Source organism: Eutrema salsugineum, unplaced genomic scaffold (genome assembly GCF_000478725.1).
Source record: "Eutrema salsugineum unplaced genomic scaffold, Eutsalg1_0 scaffold_1, whole genome shotgun sequence".
Taxonomy (NCBI): Eukaryota; Viridiplantae; Streptophyta; class Magnoliopsida; order Brassicales; family Brassicaceae; genus Eutrema; species Eutrema salsugineum.
Window position 1 is genome coordinate 2,390,475 of NW_006256909.1, and position 23,930 is coordinate 2,414,404.

General features: G+C 38.8%; 6 protein-coding genes and 1 pseudogene across 8 annotated transcripts; 1 reads left to right on the top strand and 6 right to left on the bottom strand.

Moving 5' to 3' along the window:
* Nucleotides 1–1,449: 1,449 nt before the first annotated feature.
* On the bottom strand, nucleotides 1,450–4,011 carry LOC18029519 (B3 domain-containing protein At4g34400). The gene is made up of 7 exons (XM_024149992.1): nucleotides 3,907–4,011; nucleotides 2,827–3,181; nucleotides 2,591–2,722; nucleotides 2,328–2,504; nucleotides 2,155–2,238; nucleotides 1,970–2,061; nucleotides 1,450–1,873 (listed from the first exon to the last, which is right to left on the bottom strand). The coding sequence occupies exons 1-7, from the start codon at nucleotides 3,973–3,975 to the stop codon at nucleotides 1,616–1,618; spliced, it is 1,167 nt and encodes a 388-aa protein (XP_024005760.1). The 5' UTR covers nucleotides 3,976–4,011; the 3' UTR covers nucleotides 1,450–1,615.
* Nucleotides 4,012–4,555: 544 nt separating this feature from the next.
* On the bottom strand, nucleotides 4,556–7,936 carry LOC18029520 (extra-large guanine nucleotide-binding protein 2). Its single transcript, XM_006412170.2, has 8 exons — nucleotides 6,905–7,936; nucleotides 6,677–6,817; nucleotides 6,479–6,583; nucleotides 6,226–6,384; nucleotides 5,996–6,152; nucleotides 5,682–5,917; nucleotides 5,401–5,564; nucleotides 4,556–5,309 (listed from the first exon to the last, which is right to left on the bottom strand). Exons 1-8 carry the CDS (start codon nucleotides 7,934–7,936, stop codon nucleotides 4,715–4,717), a joined length of 2,589 nt encoding a protein of 862 aa, XP_006412233.1. The 3' UTR covers nucleotides 4,556–4,714.
* A 2,038-nt stretch (nucleotides 7,937–9,974) lies between these two features.
* On the bottom strand, nucleotides 9,975–11,560 carry LOC18029521 (protein JINGUBANG). Of its 2 annotated transcripts, XM_024149991.1 has the most exons (2): nucleotides 11,479–11,560; nucleotides 9,975–11,415 (listed from the first exon to the last, which is right to left on the bottom strand). In XM_024149991.1, the coding sequence occupies exons 1-2, from the start codon at nucleotides 11,558–11,560 to the stop codon at nucleotides 10,064–10,066; spliced, it is 1,434 nt and encodes a 477-aa protein (XP_024005759.1). In that variant the 3' UTR covers nucleotides 9,975–10,063. The 2 variants fall into 2 exon arrangements, with proteins under 2 accessions (XP_024005759.1, XP_006412234.1); XM_006412171.2 differs by having other exon boundaries at nucleotides 9,975–11,560.
* A 1,632-nt stretch (nucleotides 11,561–13,192) lies between these two features.
* Nucleotides 13,193–15,264, top strand: LOC112082338 (annotated as a pseudogene).
* Nucleotides 15,265–15,556: 292 nt separating this feature from the next.
* LOC18029522 (probable E3 ubiquitin-protein ligase ARI1) lies at nucleotides 15,557–18,664 on the bottom strand. 2 transcript variants are annotated; one of them, XM_024149990.1, is made up of 6 exons: nucleotides 18,326–18,664; nucleotides 17,770–17,802; nucleotides 17,414–17,696; nucleotides 16,852–17,332; nucleotides 16,053–16,723; nucleotides 15,557–15,923 (listed from the first exon to the last, which is right to left on the bottom strand). In XM_024149990.1, exons 1-6 carry the CDS (start codon nucleotides 18,449–18,451, stop codon nucleotides 15,763–15,765), a joined length of 1,755 nt encoding a protein of 584 aa, XP_024005758.1. In that variant the 5' UTR covers nucleotides 18,452–18,664; the 3' UTR covers nucleotides 15,557–15,762. The 2 variants fall into 2 exon arrangements, with proteins under 2 accessions (XP_024005758.1, XP_006412235.1); XM_006412172.2 differs by having other exon boundaries at nucleotides 16,011–16,723.
* A 458-nt stretch (nucleotides 18,665–19,122) lies between these two features.
* Nucleotides 19,123–21,152, bottom strand: LOC18029523 (methyltransferase-like protein 13). Its single transcript, XM_006412173.2, has 7 exons — nucleotides 20,959–21,152; nucleotides 20,774–20,870; nucleotides 20,480–20,618; nucleotides 20,294–20,376; nucleotides 20,024–20,158; nucleotides 19,836–19,940; nucleotides 19,123–19,356 (listed from the first exon to the last, which is right to left on the bottom strand). The coding sequence occupies exons 1-7, from the start codon at nucleotides 21,060–21,062 to the stop codon at nucleotides 19,228–19,230; spliced, it is 792 nt and encodes a 263-aa protein (XP_006412236.1). The 5' UTR covers nucleotides 21,063–21,152; the 3' UTR covers nucleotides 19,123–19,227.
* Nucleotides 21,153–21,365: 213 nt separating this feature from the next.
* On the bottom strand, nucleotides 21,366–23,735 carry LOC112081865. Its single transcript, XM_024148646.1, has one exon. It carries the CDS (start codon nucleotides 23,733–23,735, stop codon nucleotides 21,366–21,368), a length of 2,370 nt encoding a protein of 789 aa, XP_024004414.1.
* Nucleotides 23,736–23,930: the final 195 nt, after the last annotated feature.

A 23,930-nucleotide genomic window follows, 5' to 3' on the forward strand; every position in this document is an offset into this window, starting at 1 on the left:
GATTACCAACTCTTCATCCTTTTAATCTTTTTTTTAAGTTTCTTTTTCATTGCTTTTCAAATAATTCATCAGCTCTAGTTTATTCATTATATAAATATCTCAGCAGTTAGAACCGTCCAATTCAGATAAAGGAAACCAATAATACTATATGTGGATCCTGTTACTTATTCCTGTACATGTAACTGGGGTAATCAAAATCACCAACCTAAATCGTTTTGTAAGAGGACAACTCGGATACGGACATACATGTACAATGAGAATTTAATAGTCGATAAAAAAAATAAAAAATTGAATATAACAAATATCTTAACATCTGAGAATTTTATCAAATACATGGAGAGAAAATTGGATATGATTTTTTTTTCTTTTATAACAAATAGAAAACCCACAAAAACAAGGAGTTTGAAGATAAAAAAAAGTTTATCAACGAAAAATGAGAAATCAGAATATGTAAATTACACTATATAGCTCAAGGATTAGAATTTTCAATTCAAAATTACACTATTTTCCTAAGAAAAAAAAAAGTGACACTTAAAAAAAGCAGAGAATGATGTCAATTGATTACAAGTTATTAAATTCCTCTTCCTTTCACCGAGTATGGTTACACTTGGAACCTCTCATCTTCTCCATATTTAAATTTCTTAAAATCTTATCACTCAACCAGCTGACATTGGCTTTGTGTGATTAATTTCGTTATGACGAGAGAGTGTTCAACGAGATTTAATTCAGGCTGGAAGGATAATTATTTTCCAAAGAAAGAATATAGAGACTGTTGACTTATCAAACCCAAAGCAGCAAGAGCGTAACAGATTAGGCATCCTGTGTTGCCTCTGATTTTCCAATTGTGCTTTTAAAATTTTTCTTTAAAAGCTTTCAGTTTTAGAATTGGAGCTGGAACCAAGCTTGCAGAAATAGTAATTCTCTTATGGCGAGACTTTGATCCATCAATTGTATCATTGAGATGAGATAACATTGCTCAACAGTTATTTCAAGTGTTTTAGCTTGCAGAGAGGTCATGCAAACTACATTAGTCTCACATAACAGAGGTTTGAAATAGAATATGTCACAGCCACTGCTTATCATATAGCTTTTGCAGTTCATGATCAAACTCCAAAGCAAAAACGTTGGAGGCGCATTTTTCAAGAAGACAAAATGTAAGCATTCTTAAAGCAGGTCATACGTGATACATTAAGAATTCTGCTAAGAATCTCACTTACTTGGCCGAATTTTAACATACAGACCAGTAATTATTATATGGTTTATGCATTTGAGTTCCTACTATTGAAACCGAAACACATACAATAGAATGATATTTTACATCCTCTATTCAATTTTATAACTAGATGTATTTTACATCCAAAGAGAAAAAGTTTATAGACATTCCCTAAGAGATAAGAACACCAAAGCTTTTAGAAAATAGAAATTTTCATAGATGCTTCTTACGGCCTCTTTACTAATTAGAACAACATCCAATATAATGGAAAACAGAGTCTATAATTAGTTCACATTCGCTACTAGAAAATGGACATATTCTAAATATACACAAACGTTTACGGAAAATTTAACTGCACTACAAAGTCTAAACCATCAGGTCCTCACCTATTACCAATAATGCTCACAGATCTTTTGCCTTGATGATATGAACTTTAATTGCGTAAACCAATTCTCGCTTGCGAAAGAGTTCACACAAGATGCCATCTTCTTTCTTCACTTGGTTCCTCTCGCAAATGTGCTGCCATCCTTTAATACACACACGTTCATCATTCCACACTGCTGTTTCCGCTAGTAGCTTCCCCGCATTGTGATTGTCGATGAAATAAATGTTTTTTTCAAACTTTAAGGAATAGTCTTTCACGAGTTGTGCATGGACCAACTGAATTGAAGGTACAAAAAAAGAAACCAAATACATTAATTAAACAACTTCAAGTTAAAGACAATATATATGAAGAAAATCTATCGCAAATCTTACCAACTCGAATCTCCTCTTCTTCACGCCTGTCTCAAAATATACATTCCTTGGATTATCCAAATATGCCTCTGGATTTTTGATCTTCGGCTTTACTGTAAAAGTCCAAAAGTCGGATGTTAGCTAAATACAAATTAAATGAGCTAGGGTTAAGTAAGTGATGAAATTAAGCTTAACTCTAGAATTACCTCTCTCCCTCCTCTTTTTTGGCGGTTTCACAGAATCAGATGTTACATCCACATCTTCTGTTAATTTAGACTTTCCTGGAAAACCTCAAGACACAAGATAATCTTACATTTATCTCACATAAAGATAAGCATCCCACAAATGATCAAAGTAGAGAAAGCTAAATTTAATTTACCTTTCTTTTTCAGATTTTTCACCTTTGGTTCGACGTAAGTGGCTGTGTCTTCGCTATCCGGAGCATAAGAACTGTCACTGTTGAAATTCTCTTCAAAATCCAAGCCACCAAAAGCTTCATTATAATCACTGTCGCTGTCTTCATCAGCACCCTCCACAACTTCCTCTTTCATCTTTCCTGGCAAAAACTCAACAAACAAAACAGGTTGATCTGTCAGAAAGACCCCAAATAATGATGAAAAAGAGCTAACAATGCGTTAAAACCTTTGTTGATGCTTCTCGGGATTGTTTTGGCCATCTTGAATTTAGAACCAGTTTCTGTTTCCGTGTCTGCATAAATACTGTCTTCTTCGTCGTCATCAGACTCCTCCTCCACAACTTCAACTTTCGACTTTCCTGGAAAAATCACAAGAGTAAAAAAAACAACTAGCGTGTATATTAAGCAAAAATACATACAATGGTCTAAGGGATGAAAATAAACCCAACAATGTGTGGTAAACCTTTGTTCTTGGTTCTCGGGATTGTATTGGCCACCTCGGATTCAGAAATAGCATCTGTGTCGTTGCTGCTATCTTCCTCGTCGTCGTCAGCTTCAGTGACTGCTCTAACCTCTTTACATCCATCAGGGCCATAGATGCTGACCTCGAAAATGCGGTCTCCATTATAGACGAAGGTCAGAAAGTCTCCGTCGCTGAGAGAATTGTCCTTAACGAATTTGACCCATCCTTGTTCAAAATACACCTCATCTTGCTTCCTCTTCATCGCCACGTTCCATGAGCAACCACCAGTTCCTCGGAGAATCGCCGTTTTGGGCAAACGAGGTGGAAGTTCATCATAGTAGGAAATGGGGATCAGCTACTCAACACATAAGAAGAGGTAAGCAAAGACACAAAGTACAGTATGAGACTTCGAAATCCAATTTAGAAGGAAACCTCTCTCTATAACAGAGGCTTATTCACACACAGAAGGTGTGGTTTTTACATTAGAAGATTTACCAGTCAAAACATTTGCATCTATTTATGAGTAGATACACTAATCAAGGAGAAAAATCTGAGTAAAACAATCATGTTCAAACATCTCTAGTGCAAACGTCCATAAATGAAAAATAACATCTTTCTCAAGTTTACCACTCAGAGGAAAGCAAAAGGATGAAAAGGAGCAAACCCACAAACAAACAAACAAAAACAAAAGATATCCATTCAAAAGTAAGTCAAAACAAACGCAAGACATTTGTATCTATCTATGGACAGGAAAAACTAATCAAGGAACAGATCTGAGTTTCAAGCATCTGTCTAGTGCCAAAGTCCATAAATGAAACTGATTCATATGTAAAAAAATAACATCTTTACTTAACAAAACTAAAAAATGCGACAACTTCATCACTCAAAACAGAAGAATGCAAAAGGGAAGAAACAGAGGAAAACACTAGGAAGGCAAAAGAAACAGAAAATAATTATCTACACAGAATCTTTCAACGAAGATGAAGCCGAAGAAACAAACCCAAATGATAGTAGTTGCAGTTTAAGAGTGGTCAAAGAGACCAAGACATTACTAAGGCAAAGAGAGAGAATTCATGTTACCATGGAATTGGAGCTGAAATGGGAGATGAAAACCTTAAAGAAACGCGGAGGAGTATCAGTGTCAGCCATTGCGAGAGGATTTTGAAACTTTGTGAGAGAGACGACAGATTCTTCACGTATGAAGTTGAAAGGAAAATGGGAACAGCTAGAGAGAAGGTGACCAATGATATAGTAGGAGAACAATTCCTATTTCGTAAACATAATTGGGGCAAAAGTAAAACGTTTTGAGATTTGAAGGATGAAAAGGTAAACTATATTACTTATTTTTTTTTTGTCTTTCAATATAGCCCTCTTTTTTTCCCTCTCTCCATTTCCCGCACTCTTTCTTTTTTTTCTCCTTCTCTGTCTCTCCATTTATGAATGAGTCACATCACTCACATGTACAATACATACGACCAAGCCGGTTTGAACAATTTTTTTTTTTTTTTTTTAAAGTATTAGGTCTTGTCTTGAATTGGCCAAAAGAAACATTTTGAATTTGTTTTAGTTCGTACAGAACGTCAGAACCCATCAAAACACCACTTCATCTCTTTCTACGGTTTTTTTTTCCAAATCATTTCATCAAAATAACACTTTGAATTTTGTTTTTCATTTCAGAACAATTAATATATATGTTTACTGTATCCTTTCATATCGGCCACATGGGTCATCTCCAACTGTAAATCTGTAATCACTTTTATTTATTTTTATTTTTTTCTCACACGTATGTTGCTAATCCTACCCTTGAAGATGAACTTGTATTTATACACACACATATCATACAAATATATTACATACAAAAAAAATGAATTTCCAATTTTGGAAGAACCTAAGAGGACAAGCTGGCCTCGATGCTGGTAGTGGACATCTCTTGGAACATGGAAGTTTCTTCAACATGCCACTTGAGAATCTCTCTCGCATACCTCAGTGCATTGTCCACAGCATCACTCTCCAAGCTCACTTGAGAAACAAACAGCTTCGGCCTAAAGCTCCTTCCACGCATCGAAAAGGGTCCCACGAGTGAGTCATACAGTCTCTTGAATTGGAACCCGATGTAATGAAAAGCACGCTGAGCCATCGGAGGGTTGTGTCTGCTCGTATGGTTCTGGCTGATCAACGGGTTGAAGTCTTCAAACCACTCACAGGTTCTTAGAGGTACCTGCTCGATTTTTTCTTCTAGAAGATCGAATTTGGTTAGAACCAAAAGGAACCTTTTGTTAGCTAGGCTCGGGTGATTCACCATGCTCTCAAAAAGCTGTTTGTTTGCAATCATCTTGTTCACACGAATCCCGTCACCGTCTTCAATGTATTCTCCATAATCAGTTAGTGAGACGCAGAATATCACCAAGTCAGCATCTTCAAACATTTCCAGCCATTTCCAGTTGTCTCCAAGGCTTCTTGGATTTAACCGGATGAGTTGGTACCTAGAAAGAAACAGAGAGAAAGAGATTAAGTTCAACGCCTTTTTTCTTCAAATAGTCTTGAATGCAACAAGGAAAAGTAATAGGAACTAACTTCATGTTTGGATCGTGCTGATAATCGCTCTCAAGAGAGTCTTCTTGAGTTGTTGAGGGGAATGAGAAGTCCACACAAGAAAGTCCTTCCATAGATGAGAGTCCTTCCGCTTGCAATATGTCCATATCAGAAGGTTCGTATTCTGATCTTGAGATCTCAAGAATCTGATTAGAAACAAATTTAGTTCAGTCTTCTTTTTGTCCCCTTTAACAAAAGTGCTAAGGAACCTCGGAAAAAAAAAAACGTTTAAAGACAAGAAACCATTTGATTTAAAAACTTACTCGTTCAAGAAAATAGACGGCGTTTCTGGGAAGTGTTTCGCGAAGTCTTTTGTAGGTGGCATGAATGGCTGGTACTCTCCAGAGATCTGCAATGGTTTGTGCATTTTCGCGGCTTGATGCTGGAAATATCTTCAGGTTTCCTTCTTCCTTTTCTTTCAGAAGCCAATCTGAAAAATGTTTTAGCCTCGGGTTAATTGAGCTAGCTGTTTTAGCACTGGTCTCATCTCCCGTATCGCCTAAATCACAAGAAATCGATCAGTGTCTCACAATAATCAAATCGTTAACTGATGTTTGTTCGGTCTACAATTTTTTACCTGTTTGTTCCGAGGACTGGTTATTGTTCATCTCTACTTCAAATCTTTCGTGTGCCTCAAGAACCATCGCCAGATAAGCATAGAGATTTGTTTGGATTATGAATTTGATTCTTTCACGTTCGTCTTCAGAAAATGAGACTCCATAGAGAGACCTTGCCTGAAACAAAAGCAGTCAATACCAGATCGTCTACTAGATCGAGTGGGTGGCATTAAGATGAATATAAGCTCACTTGTTTGTAAATCGTAGTGGCGCCACATTTCTCGTTACCAATCAGAAGAAGCTTGTTAAGCATTTTCTGCGTATAAATGGGCTCATCATTTGGTTCTACCGCAGATGAAGTCGGAGGCATTGGAAGAGAGAATACAGCACAAGCAAGCCTAGCTCTTTTCTGAAAAACAAAATAGCATCCATAATTGTATACGGTTTATATTCAATATACTGTACGTTGATAACAAGAAAACCTTGTGCCCGAGAAACCATACCTTATTCCAAATGTTCCCGATGAAACGTTTCTGGCCTTCTTCCTGGTAAGTTCCATCTGCATCGACCCAAAAATGAGGCTTTCCTTCACATTGCACCCCAGCCACCTACATCAAAGCAAAGGGAGGCATTCAGTTTCACATGATAAAATTAGAGGAGAACAAACAACACTAATGCTTAAGGTCGTCCAGCCAAAGAACCTTGAGCATCATGAGCTCTGCCTTGGTTATTTCCCGGTTATTAATGAAAATCTCAGTGTCACCATTGCTTGCGTTCTTCTTGATGTTACTCCCTCCTATGTTCATGTGAGGACTTATAATCTGGCAAGGTTTCTCTCCTACCTGTAATAAACACATAGAAACTCTGATTAAGCTGAGCATAAACCCGAGAATAAATACACAGAGAAAAATATAGGCAAAAAATCCTACCTTTCCCCAGTAGCCAGCAACCTTATCATACCAATAGTCACCGGGTTTAAGCTTTTTGGGTGGATTTGGACAAGTCTGCAACATGTAAAGCTCTTCTTCATCTAAAGGCTTGTCATTGACAGCGATAAGCCGTGAAGGCAATTGGTTCGCCTTGCAGGAGATCTCAGCACTCATGACTTGTTGAAGCTCTGAATCCGTGAGAAGACGCTTCAGCATTCTTGAACATTTTCCGAGACTCCCTCTCTTGGACTCATCGATTCTGATACCAATGCAACTCTGACACTTTCTTCCTTCAGGCATCGCACCCATGGCTCTTCGCACACAGTTGAAACAATATTTGGCATCGCAGACAATGCAGACTTCCTTCTCAGTGAACCGGTTTCCCATCAAACATCTGTAGCAAGACCCTCTTTTACCTTTCCTCTCAGCTCTAGGCGTTGCAGCTATACTCTCCCCGTCAGAAATGTAAGAGCTTTCATCACATTCACTACCCTCACTTGGTACAACGAACTTCACACGATTTACAGTTTCGCCATCCGCCTCCACTCCATTGGAACAATCCGAAGCTCTTAAATCATCTTCTGTATCCTCTCTTACTTCTGCAGATGATGGTGATGATGATAACGGTAAATCAACCGCTTCTTCTGCTACATCCAACCTCTTCGACGATGATGAAGACGATGATGATGAGCCAGAAACCACATGATGTCCTTTCAAAACAACGCTTGAAGTAGCTGCGGATTCAGGTGGTTTCTCGGTGACCCTATTAGTCCTAGCGAGAGGTTGGACCACCGGGTAAGAGATATCACCAGGCAATGATGAAAACGAAATGGGAAGAGCTGTAGGAATCTGATCAACTTCGACGGGATTAGCTCGTGGCACGTTAGCGATAAAAGGGCCTTTATACTCACTTGCGAATGAGTAATCAATTTGAAAACTATTGCTATTTTCATCACCATCGTCACTATCGCGATTATCCCTTTTATGAATCGGTGATGCTAAAGGTAATAACTTTTTGAAAACTGCAGCCATCTTCTTACCAAATTCAGCACAAAGACACACATACACACACAAAAACCCCTAATTCCTATAATTCCCTAAATCAGAAACTATCTATCCCGGCAATAAATCATGAATAGTGCCTAAGAGAATAAGATAGAACACCCTAAGCCATTAATGGCTTAAATAATCAACCAATGAATCGCAAACCGCGTGAATAAAAAGAAGAAATATATATGATTGATCACAGAAAGCTCCTTTAGCTTAAGGAAAGGAAAACAAAGAGGAATAGATTTTCCGGGAAAAGTGGCAACGGGAGAAAGAAAAGGAAGGAATAAAATTTCCGGGGAGGGGAATTGAACAAGTGAACATAAAGAAGAAAGAAAGATGGTTGGATCGTCTTCTCTCTCACTAGTAAAAGACGAAGACTAGACAAAAAGGGAAGACTTTCTCTTTGTTTTTCTTTTCTCTGAACCAAAAGGAAATTTGGACTTATTTTCCGGGAAAATTCGTTCCGTCAACGCGGGTTTGGGGTTAAAAACGATGCGTTTGGAAAGGCGTTGAGAGGGTCAAAGAGAGGGCAATTTCGTAAAACCGCATTCATTCAGTACCCGGAATTACGCGGTTAATAGGAAACCGGAGGTATTATTTCTGTTTTAAAACCTTTTAATTTGTTATTTCCTCCGTTTCACAAAGTGTCATTTTTTTTTACATATATTAAAAAAATTATTAAAAGTATAATTTTGTCCCTTATTAATACATTAAATGATTTGTTTTTATCTAGTAAATACATTAAATTAATAGAGTTAAAACTGAAATATTGTTTAAAATTTTGCATTGAAAATATAAAACGATACTCTTTCTGAAACAAAAATAAAACCTTAAAACGACACTCTTTGTGAAACGGAGGAAGTATAATCATATGATAATTCGGCTGTGGAAATATTTTCGGTTTTAGTGATTGATTACAAAAATAGTAATTTTAGCATTTAATATTTGAAATTTTCGAATATGGAATTTCTGACAGGAGTTCACATTTTTATTAAAGAGTTTTTTTGTCTTTCTCATATATAGATTGTCCAAATCTCTAAATAGTAACTTCATATTCACAAAGAATAATAATTTCTAACAACTTTGGTGGACATTTGGTGGTGCTTGATTGTTACTTTAAAGTATGCAGATTGGTTAAGAGAATTATTGAAGAAACATTTGACGGTTAAAAACTTGTGTTTGTTTCTAATTGGAAAAAACTTTAACTTGTTGGCTAGACCTTGAAAACCAGTCTTCTACAATATTAAATAACTGAAAATTAGACATTAATCGTCAATACCACTCACCTCACATACAAAACTTTGCACGACGAGATATTTGTTCTTCATAACAAAAAAAAACTAAAATCTTGAACAGAATAATGTCTAAGATCTTTAAATCCTATACTATATAGCAAATTCAAACACATTCAAACTGATTAGAATTGCAATTATGAAAAGTAGACCTACTGGTTCAATCGTCACGAAACACACATCGCTACACATATATCCTTAGGTTACTTCGAAAAGTAATTACTTCGTGACATTATATATTTTGCTCTCTACATGAAAAGAAGCTCAAGAAAAAAAATAATATGAAATAAGATAACTACAATGAACTAAGATAAGAAGTTCATCAAACCTCTTACAACATGTTAGCAAGATCTAATTGGCTAGAAAGAAAAAAAGTTATCGTCTTATCGAAGATATTGATCCTAAATATAAGTTAGAAGACCAATTCTAACAAAGAGAAAAACGACTCATCAAATTCCAAATTATGAAGTTGCAAACACGACATAGAACACAACGAAAACAAACATGTTTGATTCAGTCTTTGTTCTTGTTTATTTTACAAATTTAGGGGAATAATGATACAATTTCGTTTTTTAAACAATTTTCCTGTTAGGAAAAAAAAAAAAGAAGAAGCAAAACTCATTACGTGAAAACCATCAACCCCACACGTTGACTCCATCACCAGCTGACGTGGCGAAATCCTGTTCGCTGACTTAGTCATAAAATTGAAAACAATCATTCGACTCTTTCCCCGGCGTGAAGACGGTCGTCGTGACTGATCAACGACGAGACATTTTCGTAAATAATCACACTATACTCTGATCCACTTCTTATTTTTTTATTTTTCCAAATTGCGTGAACTCCACGCGCCACTCCCTTCGTGCGGAGAAGAAAAGCTCTTCCGGCCAGAAGACGCGGATGGCTCATCCATCTCTCTCCACGTGGCCATTTTCTCCGACACACGCCACACTTTCACCGACTTGTCCAAACTTCCACTGTATATAATCCACTTCCGGTCTCCCTCGGCGACAGAAGAGGCTTTTGCTCCCTTACGACGGCAAGCTCGCTCCTCCTCCACGGCTAAACACTTGACGGGTCCCATGTGGCCCGTCAAAACAGATAGACACTGATGTGACCCATCAGACGGTTCCCGCCTCCAGACACATATGTTCTTGTCGGCTGAACCACTCAACAACAAGTTCCCCGCAAGAGCGAGACATAGCACGGCGGATTTGTGCCCTTTGAGTATTCCACCGACGAATATACGCTTTGAACGCTCCCAATAGTTCACTAGACCGTCCGATGAACCGGAATATACGATCGAAGACTTTGATTTTACGGCCAATGCCGTGACTGCGTTTTCTTGTTTGAGCAAAATTTGAACCAACATGTGCTTTGTTCCTTTGCCTTGCATCTCACGTTTCCACACTTTAACCGTGCCATCCGCAGATCCCGTGAACACCAAGTCATCGAAACCGGACATAACCGAGTTTATGGCGTCATCGTGCGCATGTATCGACTCCAAACATTTTGAATCCGAGATTCTCCACACTTTGATCGTCGTGTCCCAAGAACTCGAGTACAACAACCCTAGCTCCACGTCCAGGCTAAGACTCGATACGGCGTCGTTATGCTTAGTCTTCACGGAGTTTCTGTTGCGGCGCACCTCCATGAAATGCTTAGGGTTTACGGAGCTCTTGACCATCGATTTAAACGTAGGCAATGTTCCAACCCGTTTGTGCTTTCCCGGTTTTCTCTTTGAAACCTTCCAAATCCGGATCTTCCCGTCCTGATGGCCTGTAAAGATCCGGTCTCCGAATATCACAATGGCCTTGATTAGCCCACTACTTGATTTAAACCCGGCGTGATCCTTCAAATTCTTCCAAACCCTAATGTTCTTGGAGTCGGAGCCGGTGTAAAGAAGGTCACCAGAAGCGGCTAGCGAGTATATATGTCCTTCTTCGCGTACAATAGAACCAATGAGACCGTTGGTCTCGAGGGAGTTGTCTTCGTTGGAATCAGTGGCCCAAGGGGGAGACAAGCGGGCCCAAGGAGACATTACGCAAGGAGAACCTTCTCCGCTGGTCGGACCGCTGCTCATGGTTGAGGCTGAGACGCTGCTAAACCGGTGGTGAGTTAAGTTGGTGTTGATAATGATTGGCTCTTCGGGAGGGAATATTCCGTCGTGGTCTGCTTTCAAGAGATCACCAAATTTAGGCCTTGGTTTGCGAGCATTATCGCTAAGGTCGTGGCTGAGATTGTGGCGACTGTGATTGTTGTTATATGGATCGGTTTGGAGATCAACGACCATGGTACCACCTGTTTCGTTCCTCATCTCTTTCTTAAAATCCTTTTTACAAAAGTCAAATGCTTGATGTAAACAAAGAAGAAAAGGTTATAGAATAATGATAAAATCTCTCCTTACTTTTTTTTTTTTAGCTATGAATAAGAAAGTTGAGGGATAATGTGAGTTTGTAGATTTTGGTTGGCAAAGAGGGACAGAGATTTTTATGGAGATTTTGACGGGGAATTGGAGGGTCTAGAGCATATTTTGACTTTTGAGAATTTTTGTTTTTGTTTTGTCAACTGACTCTTGGGTATTTGTTTATGGATTGCGAGAATTGATCTTATAAATGCACACTTATATATACACAAAGAAATATATCAAAAGATTGGTGGTCATGTGATATGTGGTGGGGTGCTTCCCACGTGGTTGTTACTAGAGGAAGCTTCTTTGATTTTTCCAAAGTATATTAAAATACTAAGCTTATGAACTATTATATATCTTCTCTTCGAGAAAAAGAGAGAATCGAAGTTACTTTACTATTTTGCTTGTATTTTGTAAACACTAATCGTTTGTCAAAAATTATACCTCATATTATTCTCTTGCTAATGTTAAAACATAGTTCTATAGCATAGAAGCATACTCTGACAATATATTTTATGGTATGATTAATTAAATCCATCAAAATTTTGTGTTATTGGGTTTTACATATAAGAACATTCTTTGAGTAATGCATCTGAGGTTCTAGATACATTGGAATATTAGGTACGCAAGCCGAAAGGTATTTAAATCTACTCCATAGCTCATTTCACACATAAAGCTTTACTGCCTAAAATGCTTTTTTTTTTGTTAAAGATTATTAAACGAATGTACCATATTGTCAAAGCATTTGTTGTCCTTGTCCCGCAAGACCACAGTCTTACTATATCCATAAAATCTTATTAATAATGAATTATATAATCACACATATATTTTTATACCAAAAGACTATACACCACTTGACACGATTAGGCAAATTAATTTAGGCATGTTTCCACTATCTCTTAATTGTTATCTATATATGCTTATCTGCATTAAATTGGCTTTTTACATGACAAATCGCTCTTTTGTTCTTGCTACAAAGTTGCATCGTAGCATTAAACAAGTTTGTAATGTCGTTTGCGAACTTTTGTTTCGATAAAAAGCATGAGATCAAAGAGTTTTCACAAAGCCTAAGGGCCAATTAGCTACGTCGCCCATAATTAAAAATAAAACTCGAATTCAATCACAAAGTGAAGCCCATGAATGACCCAGTAGACATGATCTGTGTAGTTTTTGCATTGAACATAGAGAGTATCGTGAGAGGAAGCGATAGCCGGAGAAGATCCGAGATTCTATTATCCCGATGAACAACTTCTGAATGATTTATTTCTTTGGCCACTCTAATACAATAAGAAAAAGCACAAAGATTCTCTACTTTTAAAGAGCGAACACAAACTCATCATGAAGTTCGAACCAGTTTCTACTTTATCCACACTTCTCTTGTCTTCGACCGTAATTTATTACAAATTATGGGTTTCTTCTGAAAATTACTTGGGGGACCAAATCGTAAAAAGTTAAAATCCTTTGAGACGTCATGTCACGTCACGCAGAAAATGAAAAAAAGCAATGAGAGAAAGAGTTGTACTCTCTTTTCAGAGAGTCTTAATGTTGCTTTGACTCAACTTCAAGCTACTCTATCTCCTACCATAACCCTCAGATTACAATTTTAGGTCTTCTCTTCTCTCTGATTCCCCAGTTTCTCTCACTTTCTCCGACACAGTTCCAAGATCTACTCTCAATGGCTACCACTGATTCCCTCCCTCGTTTCTTCAAACTTTTCCTCTCCCATTTCAGCTCACACTCCATGGTAAGATATTCTTTCTCGATTTTTCTTCTTCTGTCATTTTTTGTTGTTGCTGGAAAGAGTCTCTTAGCGTAACATCTCCATTGCTGGTGTGAATGAGAGGTGAAACAATGCTGAAACTCCTGTGATTTGCATTTATCACTATGGGTTTATCTGCATTTAGGTTCTGAGTGGTAAAATGCTAACTTTTTGTATAAATCAGCCTTATCTATGGTTGTATTATGTCAGATTAGTTTATGTTCGCCTAGGTAGTGAAGTTTGTTTTGTATGCTTTGAATTTGGTCGCATCGGAAAAGTCCACTCTTTTAAACTGTCCGTACGCTTTTTCGAGACCAAGTTTTCTTCTTGTGTGTGGAATGGTCAACCTGACTCTGGCTTAGATGACTCTGACTTAACCTTAAAGACACTCTCTTTGTGTTATTGGCATTGAGCAGGCGATCCCAGCGTCCTACTACGACAAGCTACCACGTCGTTTGCCCAAAACAGCGCTTCTCCAAGGAACCGGCGGTTGCTTTTGGGAACGTTGCGATGATTAAGATACGAGATGAGGTGTATTTTGGAGAAGGCTGGGCCAAATTCGTTGAGGATAACCAGCTTAAAGATGGGAGACTTTTTGACATTTGTTTATGACGGATCTCGCGTTTTCGAGGTCAAGCATCTATGGGAAGTGAGCATGTAAAGAGATAAGAGCCGTTGCTCAAGTAATAGAAGACGACCGGTGACAACGGTGGTGATGGTTCTTCTTCTCCCGACACGGTGACAAAGAAGACAGTGTTCTTATTCTGAGCAGCGACGGAGAAGAGGATTCCGACAACGGTGACAGTACTTATTCTCCCGACAACGAAGACACAGTCACTGTGGAAAAGTCGAGGAAGAAAGGTAAAACACAATTACCAGCTTTCAACACTTTAAAGGATTATTTCTGTGATCTTTATGTTTAGATATAGACCTGTTTTGTCTCTTGAAATTTTACAGCAAAGTCCAGCTTAGCAAAAGCTGTTGGGTCAACCAGTAACAGGTCTTCTTACTCGGTGACAAGGACGAACGGTAAACTCATTTTGCATAATTTCATTATCATTTAATTAGGTCAGTGATTTGTGTGATACTTATATTGAAATACATTAGCTTTCACCACTTTGATCATTTGTACGATGCTTATGTTTATCTAAAATGGCTTTTGTGTCTTGAGGTTCTCCAGGAATGTCCAAAACGGAGAGGAAAGGTAACTTGAGTTATGCCTAATTTGAATTTCATCGTTTAACTCTAGATCACAAACTTGTGTATGCTTAATAGAAATGTATTCCCTTTGGGATTTTCACAGTGAAGCCCAAGATCAAAAAGCCGGAGGCATATTTGGACAATCCAAAGAATGTCTGTTTTGAGACGAGCTTGAAACTTAGGAAATTTGAGCTGATAAGAATTTCAATAAAGTTTCTTTATCGATATTTCTTTTAAAGAGCTGTTCAATGTACGTTTTGTTTGCTTTTGTACCTTAAATACAGTTAGTTCCTGGACAACTAGTTCGAGACCATTCCTTGAAGTTTCAAGACTACATTGATACATGGACAATCACAACGAGGAGAAAATAAGAGGGAAAGTGTCACTGTGGAATGCAAAACGTGTGTGTATTAAAGGATGGCAGCACATTTGCGAGAGGAACCAAGTGAAGAAAGAAGATGGCATCTTGTGTGAACTCTTTCGCGAGCGAGGCTTGGTTTACGCAGTTAAAGTTCATATCATCCGCGAGATAAATCTTTAAAACGTTATTAGTATGAGTAAAGAGGGATTTTACGTGATCATCTCTATGATTTTAGTTTGTTGTGAGCTCTTGGAAAGAGCGAGTTTTATAACATGACGAACCAGTTATTTCCATAAGAGAAAACAATTGTTCTCTTTTTTCTTTACTTTATCTTATTAAGTTATTGAAAGACTTCCTTTAGACCTCTTTTGATCTCATCTATATCCAAAAGTTGTATTATCCTACAGGCTACAACACTTGAACCAATTCCGACTGATTTTGTCGCTTTCAAAATTAAATTGATGCATCGATGCATAATAGCTGATTTTTAAAAAAGTAATTTTATTAAATTAGCGACCAGTAAATCTATTGACTTGCAAGCTTACACTTCAAAGGCATTGAAGCAAGCACCTGAGTTTATAGGCTGAAACCAGAAATCTACATATCAGAAGAAGACTAGAACAAGGAAAAATAGGCCATTACTAGAGTTGTATGAAACCAAAAACTATAAGAAAGAAAATAATTAGTCTAAGTCACGACTCACGAATCTTGAAGAAGATATAGGCAAACCCTTTTTTGCTCTGTCGTATTATATGGACAAAAAAAAGAGGATTTGATTTGAGTTTGAGTTCAGTTTTGGTCGATGAAATCAGCAGGCAAGTTCAAGTCCAATAAAGTGACTTTGCTGTTTATGAAACTTCCTTCTTTCTTCAGACGTTTCTGTGAAGAAGAGCTAATGGTGTCTTCCGAGTTCCTCGATCCTGAAGCTTGCTCAGGCCTCGATGTCTCCCCTGTAAAAAGAACATGGCTCATTAGGATTTGATTCATTGGTTCATCATTACAAGAATGTTATGATAACACAACAGAGGGTTAATTACCACTTGTGCAATTACTATCCAAAGGTTGGAATTTGTCAGCACCTTTAGAATTCCAGGTAGCATAAAACTCAGCTGCTTGTTCGATCCCCTTTGATCTGTAAGGTGCGATGTTGTGGATACCACGTTGGAGAGAACCAAGTAAGTCATTCTCAATGCACTCGTACATTTTCTTGCAGAGGCTATCGACCGCAACAGACAAATTGATGATTTGAATCCTTATCTCCATGACTTTATCATCAATAAACTCATCAAAGGGCTCCTCCAAGAACTGGGAAAGTTTCTCAACATTACCCTCTAGTTGCTGCTGCTGATCCTCAAACAGATTCTTCTTTATCTCTCTCTCCTCAGGGCTCATCTCATCTTTGAACAGCTCCTCACCAAACATGTAATATGCGAAAGCATACGAATATGAAAGAATCCGTCTTGATCTGAATAACCTGTTGAGTCCGTTGGTGACCCAGCTGAAGTCTTTAAGCTTCAGTTCCTTCTTTTCTGAATTTGACACTTTTTCGAGGATAGTATCCCTAAGTTTATCCTCTAGCTTTGATGAGTCCGTATGTGCTTTGTATCGGTGATGATAATGTGTATACCTATTTAAATCCTTTTTCGCTCTTTCCATCTGCATTTCCTTGCCATCTTCGTACCGGCCACAACTGTGACCAGCGATACTTCTATAAGTGTGTTCCTTTCCAGTAGCTCCACCACACAGCCAACTGTACAAATTACCAACCAAACATGAGACACTTCACCAGTTTGACATTTTTGCTCGTCTCAAAGCATAGAAACTCAAATGCAAAGAGGAACGGAGAGCAAAGGAGAAAACAAAGGATAGAGTTCTTACCAAAAACACTGCCCACAAATACACCTTACGAGATTGCAACCACCATTCTTTTCCACGGGTTTGAAACATTTGGGACACAGCTTTGTGTGAACGGTTATCCAATTAACTGTCTCCGACTCATCTCGACACTTCTTTCTCCAAAGCTCCCACATCAAACAAGAGCAAGGGGAATGGGCTTGACACAGACAACTGAAGCAGAACTGAAGACCACAGGAACATTCAACTTCGCACAACTTGTCATCCTCAGCTCGTATTGCATTCCCACAATGGGGAACGCTGGGACACCACTTGACCATTTTGTTGTCTTCGATGTATGACTCGAGAAGGAAACGATCAAACTTCTCAGCTAGATCTGGACGCTTTTTACTGACTAGATTCCTGACAACATCTTCATCACAAATAGAAAAGCATCTATGAGCCATGCATCTAATCCTTTTGCTCTGACCTTCAGTTATCTGCACAGTAAAATGCTCCGTCCAACCTAAACCAAGCAAGAAGTGCGTTATATCATACATCTACCTCTAAAATAAAAATACCTCAAATTTTGGCAAAATGGACTCACAATTATTGCAAAAGCAATGGCCACAGTCCATTCTCGTAATCTGATCACCTGGTACATCCTCTATGCAGACATCACAACTCATCACTGAAGATTGAGAAAAGGAAGTGTTGTCATATTGATAGTCGAACACAGTCACACCAGCTCCAGAAAACAAGCTATCTTTTCCTTTCTCAACAAAGACAGCAAACAACTTCTCTACATCCCACTGGTGATGAATGAGAAGAGTCCGCGCATGGTGCTCCTTAATCGATAACAATTCCATTACCCTTAGCAAATCTTCTCTCTGCATAAAGAATCAACAACTCAACCAATTAGAGCTTCAAATTGAAACCAAAAGAAACGTTCCACAAATTTACCTGTGCTGCCAGAAGCGATTCCTGCGTGATGACCTGCAAAATGGTTGATAAAAAATGTTACCAAACAAGCCCTGGATTTGTTAACACGGTAAGAACATGAAAAGCCTCTTTGAATCAACGAATTGTCACACAATTGAACCCTCTTCATAGCAAGTAAATTTTTATTTTATTTAAAAAAAAAAAATTTCAAGCTGAATAAGTAAACAGTAGTTCCCAAATCGTAAGAAAGAAAGAGAACCCTAAATTTCAAACAGAGCAATTGTCCAATGAATTCATGATCCTAGGCACAAGGATGGAGCTTTGAACAAAAACAAAAACAATAACTGCGAGAATTAGGATGAACAACGGTACAGGGAGAAGAAAAGAAAGGTTTTTGAACCCACGATTGCTGCAATGAGATCATCAAAATTCACTTTTGAAAAGCTCAAAACAATTTTACAGAGATATCGAAAAAATCCAAAAAAAAAAACCGGTAGAAGAGAAAAGCACCAATAACAACAAGCATCAAGAACAAAGAGATATTCGAAGAGAAGGGAAGGTGAGTATGTAAGAGAACCTGAGTGGATGATCGTCTTGACGACACATGCTGCAAATCGGACTCTTCGTTATCAATCCCGTCCAAAGAGTCCTGATCGGAGGAGTAATAGCAATCGTCTTCCTCAGCAGTGAAGTATTCATCCATCGATCACAATTATGAAAGAAACGAGTTATCAATAAGTTTCATAAGAACAACAAAATTATCTTGGGAAGGCCGTCTATGGAAAGACGGAGGCGATCAAGAGAGTGAAGAGAGAGAGAAGTAGAGATGAAAAGGGTTAGATATTCCGGCGAGATCACAGAGAAGTTCCGGTTAAGAGTAGGCGAGAGAGGAAGAGGAATCGCGCAAAGATTCCTATCTTTCACTTTACGCCTTTTATGCAAGACGATACACTTATGCTACGTCGTCGTTTTAAGACCCCAAGGAACTCGAGGATGTTGTGAATTTTGGGTTTTTAATTTATTTTGTTATCCTTTTTTGGCCAGTTATTATGTATGGAAAGTGTTTTTTTACTTCATAGCAAAAAAATATAATTTGGAAATTTATTAAATACTCAATTAAATATGAGCATTCAATTCTCATTTTCTTTCCAAGTTTATTTGACCATTAGGGTAGAGTTGAATAGCGAGTTTTTATCGGGTTAGATTCGGTTTTAACTAGATTTGTTGTTTTCGAAGATTATTAGTAGACAAAGTAAAGTTGAATCTATAAAAGAATCAGTTTGTTAGGATTTTGGTTTCAGTTCAGATTAATTTTTGTTTATGAATCTATTATATTTATATTTATCTTGACTACTTAGATTAGTATACCATTTAGTTTAGTCAAATATCTTTATAAAAAACAAAAAATAATCAAAATATATTTCACATTACAATATTTGTTTTTTGTTCCATAAATTACAATACACAGCAACCCGTGTCTTAATCCTCGTCATCACCGATATGTGTTCGGAAGAGGTAGTCTTCACCTTCAAGTTCATCTTGATACATGGATATTGATGGATCTTTGCATTTCTCATCTTTTTCTTTCTCATCATTACGTCTCTTTCCCTGACCAATAAAATGTCGGGTCTTTAATGAATTATTACAAAAGTAAGCAGGCAACATATACTTTCAGATGATCACAAGTTTGAAGGTAAATCAAACTCATGTCTGCGACTGTTCTGTTTAGGCTCAGTTTTGAACGATATGGAGATTTAAACTCGTAAATGGCTACAAATCTCTATATAATGCCTGACTTTGATCATGAAACTTGGTTGAAAATAGCATACTAAGCCCTTCCTGATCAAATTTCAGATTTCAAGTTTTATTATCGGGTATATGGTTGGATTCAAGTTCAATTAGAACGAGGTTAAGTGACTCTCACCAATCATCCTATTATTCCATGTAACTATGAGACGGAGCTTTAAATTCGTTTTGGCAATATGCAAGACTTATTACTACGACGAGCTTGTGGTGGTTCACAAAAGAGCTTCTAAAACAGAGAACAAATGCTAATCCTTAAAAGCGACGATTGTTTGAATACTGACCTTTCTTAAGATATAGAAGAAATAATGGAAGCCGTCGCCAAAAGTGTCATACTCCATGGACCAAGTAAACTTGGGATCCATAAACAAAGGACGCCTGAAATGCGGCTGCATAAGAAGAAGAAGGTATTTTTAGAGCTAATAACTGAGGAAATGCAAGAATATGATATCAGATATTCCGCTTCTGATACCTGACCAAAAGTAATGGAAATGAAAATCCCATTTGGTTTCAAAACTCGGTGAACTCCATCAAGAGTTGCCATGACTTTGCTAACAGTTTCTTGACGTGGATTCCATGGATCACCAGCGTCCACAAACAGTACATCCTTCACGAAATTCATTCCAAAAAAAAAAGGAGCAATTCATGAGCTTTCTCTCGTTAAAATTCAAGAAAGCATACACTTCGAAACCACATTCACAAATCTTAAGAAAACAATGGATGAAAAAGAATTTTTAGCTACCATGGTTCCTTTCTCAATAACCACATCAAAACACTCGCTGTTAAATGGGAGGTCTAGCATGTCAGCTTGCACCACTTTTATTTCTGAATAATATTAAGAAGTCTCACGTCAAATATTAACACATCCAATTTGGCTACACTTATGCCTATGCAAGATACTCAAAACAAATAATAATCAAGGCAATACCTTTGTACCCTTTTGAAAGCAATCGACTCTGCATCTTCTCTACCGCAACAGAAGATAAATCACTGCACGTCATATCAACGATCCCATCCTTATACAACTCTTCACACAACTGAGAGTTCCCACATCCCAGCTCCAACACCTTTATTACAACAAGGAAAAACTCAAAATCAAATTTTTTTGCAACATTTCACTTAAGCTCTTGGTCTGGAAAATCATCCAACAATGTGGGCTTCGCGCGTACTATTAGAGATTAACAAAAGTGAGAGAGATAGAGAGAGGAGGGAATGTACATACGGAAGAAGAGATTTTGATGTTGGCTTTGATAAGATGCTGGAAATGAGAATAGTCCTTGAGCCATTCATAGTGTTCCTCGGAAGAGAACCTCTCGTTCCTGCATTTTCAGGGACATTCAGAAACAAAAACGAAAGAGAGAGAGAGAGAGGGGGAGAGAGATTGTTCCAGCTGAATGCAGTTCCTACCAGTAGTGAGGATCGAGATAGGTCAGAGCAGAAGGTGGACCGACGGAATTTGTCCCCGGGTTTGAATTTGGATCCGAATTACGATTGGCGGGTCTCGACTCCATTGCTGGACTTGGGTCAATTCGATTCTCCTTGTCAGCTCCGGCATAAACCCTAAACCCCTGTTTTCACTAATCACCACTAACTGAGTAACTGACTTCTTGTAACAACCAAAAGAGCTGAAAAAAAGTTGTCAAAGGCTTGACAGTTGACGACACTTATCTTGGCAAAATCATACGGGCCTAAAAAAACGGGCCCACTTTTAAAGCCCATAAGAAGCTATGCGTTTTTTTTTAAGCTTTAACTGAATTTTTTTTTTTAACAAAATAAAACATACTTTTTTTTTTTCAACAAAAACCCCCATATTATTAAGTTTGCGGTAAAAGACTCTCCTCAAGAGAAAGCCAGACCAGAACTGAAAAGTTTACATGGGAAAATCTTAAACCTCGTGTTCTTGCACTCTTGGCAAGTCTATCCGCACGGACGTTACAAAGACGAGGAATATAAACTAATTTAAAGGATCTAAACTGGGAAAACATAGCTTTGAAATCCCCAAGTTCAGCTGCAAATGTAGGCCACTCAGCTGGGGAATCCGTCATAGCTAGGAGGTCAAGGCAATCCATCGCAAAAGTTTCACATTGGATGTTGGCTGAGAGAATGCACTTCATAGCCCAAAGAAGAGAGTCTAGCTCGGCATGGAGGGGCGATAGACTACGCGACGAGCTTCTAAGTCCAACTCGGAATATTCTGTCTCCCAACGATACCAGCCAACCGTGGCCACTGAGAGGATCTGAATCGTGCCAAGAGCCATCAAAGTAACAGGTCGTGATGGACGTCAAAGACGCACTTCCAAACTCTCGTCTAACTCTTGTCACCTCTAAAGTATAGTCCTCCTCGTTAGCATTCCTCCAAGTTTCCTCCTCATGTATTGCATGCTCCAGAATATCTGGGGGAAGATCATCTATGTTGTCGAAGACTTTTTTGTTCCTTGACTTCCATAAGAACCACATGATCCAAGGGAAAATACGTAGATTTTCTTCAGATGTTCCAAATTCCTTAGCTCTCCAAAACAGGTAGTCAAGATTACCAAAGATAGAAGCTTGGGGGAAAATGCTTGGTGCCGAAGGGATAGGTGAGAGTGCCCATACTTGCTTCGATGGTGGGCATTCAAAAATAACATGGTTAATAGACTCTTCCTCTGCACCGCACCGGGGACATCTTTTATCCCTTCCAATATGGCGGGAAGCTAGACGTTGGCCTGTCGCCAGACAACCCGTAATACATTGCCACACGAAATGTTTAATTTTTCGCGTAGTTTTTAACTTCCAAGCTTGCGCCGACAGTACTGTAGTACTAGGTCCCTGAAGAGGGGGGTCACAAGCAAGACGAGATAGGGATCTCGCAATCCAATAGCCTGATTTTACCGTATAATTACCGGATTTAGTGAGGGACCAGCTGTATCCATCTCTCGAAACATTTTGACTCGGACGAATCCCTAGGATAAGGGCTATCTCCTCGGGCGGGAAAAGCTCCCGAAGTCGGGCTGATTTCCATTGTTTTGATTCAAAATCAATCAAGGAGTTGACGAATAGAAGAGGATCTCGTTCAACAAGTAGTCCTACAGGAGGTCGGGGCGGGTCGTCTGGGATCCACGGATCTGACCACACCAGCGTTTCAAACCCCGATCCAATGTTCTTACGAAGGCCCGAAGCTAGAAGGGGTTTAGCAGCTAAGATGCTTCGCCATCCGTATGATGGACGGTTGGAGACAGTAATCTCTAGGGGACTACAGTATTTGTAGTATCTTCCTTTTAAGACCCGGTTCAGAAGGGAGTCGGGGAACCGAAGGAGGTGCCACAACTGTTTCGCTAGGAGAGCGAGGTTGAATTCTTCAAAAGTCCTGAACCCGAGACCTCCCTCTGCGAGATGGGTGCAAAGGGAGTCCCAAGATACCCAATGGATACCTCTGCTTTCCTCCTTGGAGCTCCACCAAAAATTGGCAATTGCACTTCTAAGTTTGGAGCAAATAGCTTTCGGGAGAAGAAAACACGACATAACATATGTCGGAATCGCTTGAGCTTGGGATTTAATCAAGATTTCTTTGCCCCCTTTAGAGAGGAGTTTTGAGGACCATGAATTAACCCGGTTTTGGAGCCTGTCCCGAACAAAAGCAAAAACTTGTGCTTTGGAACCGTGGAGTTTCTCTGGGAGCCCAAGGTATGTGCCCATGCCTCCTTCTTGGTAGATCCCAATAGTGGTCTTGACTTCTTGACGGGTGATAGTTGGAACATCGTTGCCAAACATAATAGATGATTTCGTAAAATTAATCTTTTGGCCTGAAGCCTCGCCGTAGGAGCGGATAATGCCAATAAGTTCACGACTTTGTACGGGTTCAGCCTTACAGAAGAAGAGACTATCGTCTGCAAATAAAAGGTGAGATGTGGTGGGACTAGCCCTAGCGATCCGGAGGCCTTGTAGTTTCTCTTGTGCTTCGGCTAAACGGAGTTGAGAGACTAAGGCTTCGGTACACAAGATGAAAAGATACGGTGATATGGGGTCGCCTTGTTTGATTCCTCGAGATGGTTTAATACATCCTCTCGGTTCTCCGTTTAGGAGGATCTTGTAGGATACTGACGAGATACAATACATCACCCATTCAATCCAGCGGGGAGCAAATCCCATCTTTCCCATCAAGGCACGGAGGAACGACCACTCCACTCTGTCATATGCTTTACTCATGTCCGTTTTTACTGCCATGAATTTCTTCCAGCAAGCAGGGTTAGAACGGAGGGCATGGAAATTCTCTTGTGCAATAAGGATGTTATCCGTGATCAATCTTCCAGCTACAAAAGCTGATTGGGTCTTAGAAATAAGATCTGGAAGGAACTTTTTCAGCCTAAGGCTGAGAATCTTAGAGATGATCTTGTAGCTAAC

Bases quoted from the DNA above. Each gene is read 5' to 3' on its own strand.
- LOC18029519 (XM_024149992.1), bottom strand. From the start codon at position 3,975: ATGGCTGACACTGATACTCCTCCGCGTTTCTTTAAGGTTTTCATCTCC. The intron at 2,239-2,327 runs GTAAATTAAATT...TTGTGTCTTGAG, and splicing joins GAAAAATCTGAAAAAGAAAG to GTTTTCCAGGAAAGTCTAAA. The intron at 1,874-1,969 runs GTAAGATTTGCG...CCTTCAATTCAG, and splicing joins AGAAGAGGAGATTCGAGTTG to TTGGTCCATGCACAACTCGT.
- LOC18029520 (XM_006412170.2), bottom strand. From the start codon at position 7,936: ATGGCTGCAGTTTTCAAAAAGTTATTACCTTTAGCATCACCGATTCAT. The intron at 5,918-5,995 runs GTAAAAAATTGT...CTTGTGATTTAG, and splicing joins CCAGTCCTCGGAACAAACAG to GCGATACGGGAGATGAGACC. The intron at 5,565-5,681 runs GTAAGTTTTTAA...GTTTCTAATCAG, and splicing joins CCGTCTATTTTCTTGAACGA to ATTCTTGAGATCTCAAGATC.
- LOC18029521 (XM_006412171.2), bottom strand. From the start codon at position 11,560: ATGAGGAACGAAACAGGTGGTACCATGGTCGTTGATCTCCAAACCGAT.
- LOC18029522 (XM_006412172.2), bottom strand. From the start codon at position 18,451: ATGGATGAATACTTCACTGCTGAGGAAGACGATTGCTATTACTCCTCC. The intron at 17,803-18,325 runs GTTCTCTTACAT...ACCATTTTGCAG, and splicing joins CAAGACGATCATCCACTCAG to GTCATCACGCAGGAATCGCT. The intron at 16,724-16,851 runs GTAAGAACTCTA...TAATTTGTACAG, and splicing joins ATTTGTGGGCAGTGTTTTTG to TTGGCTGTGTGGTGGAGCTA.
- LOC18029523 (XM_006412173.2), bottom strand. From the start codon at position 21,062: ATGGAGTCGAGACCCGCCAATCGTAATTCGGATCCAAATTCAAACCCG. The intron at 20,377-20,479 runs GTATTGCCTTGA...AATATTATTCAG, and splicing joins GCTTTCAAAAGGGTACAAAG to AAATAAAAGTGGTGCAAGCT. The intron at 20,159-20,293 runs GTAGCTAAAAAT...AATTTCGTGAAG, and splicing joins TTATTGAGAAAGGAACCATG to GATGTACTGTTTGTGGACGC.
- LOC112081865 (XM_024148646.1), bottom strand. From the start codon at position 23,735: ATGAGTAAAGCATATGACAGAGTGGAGTGGTCGTTCCTCCGTGCCTTG.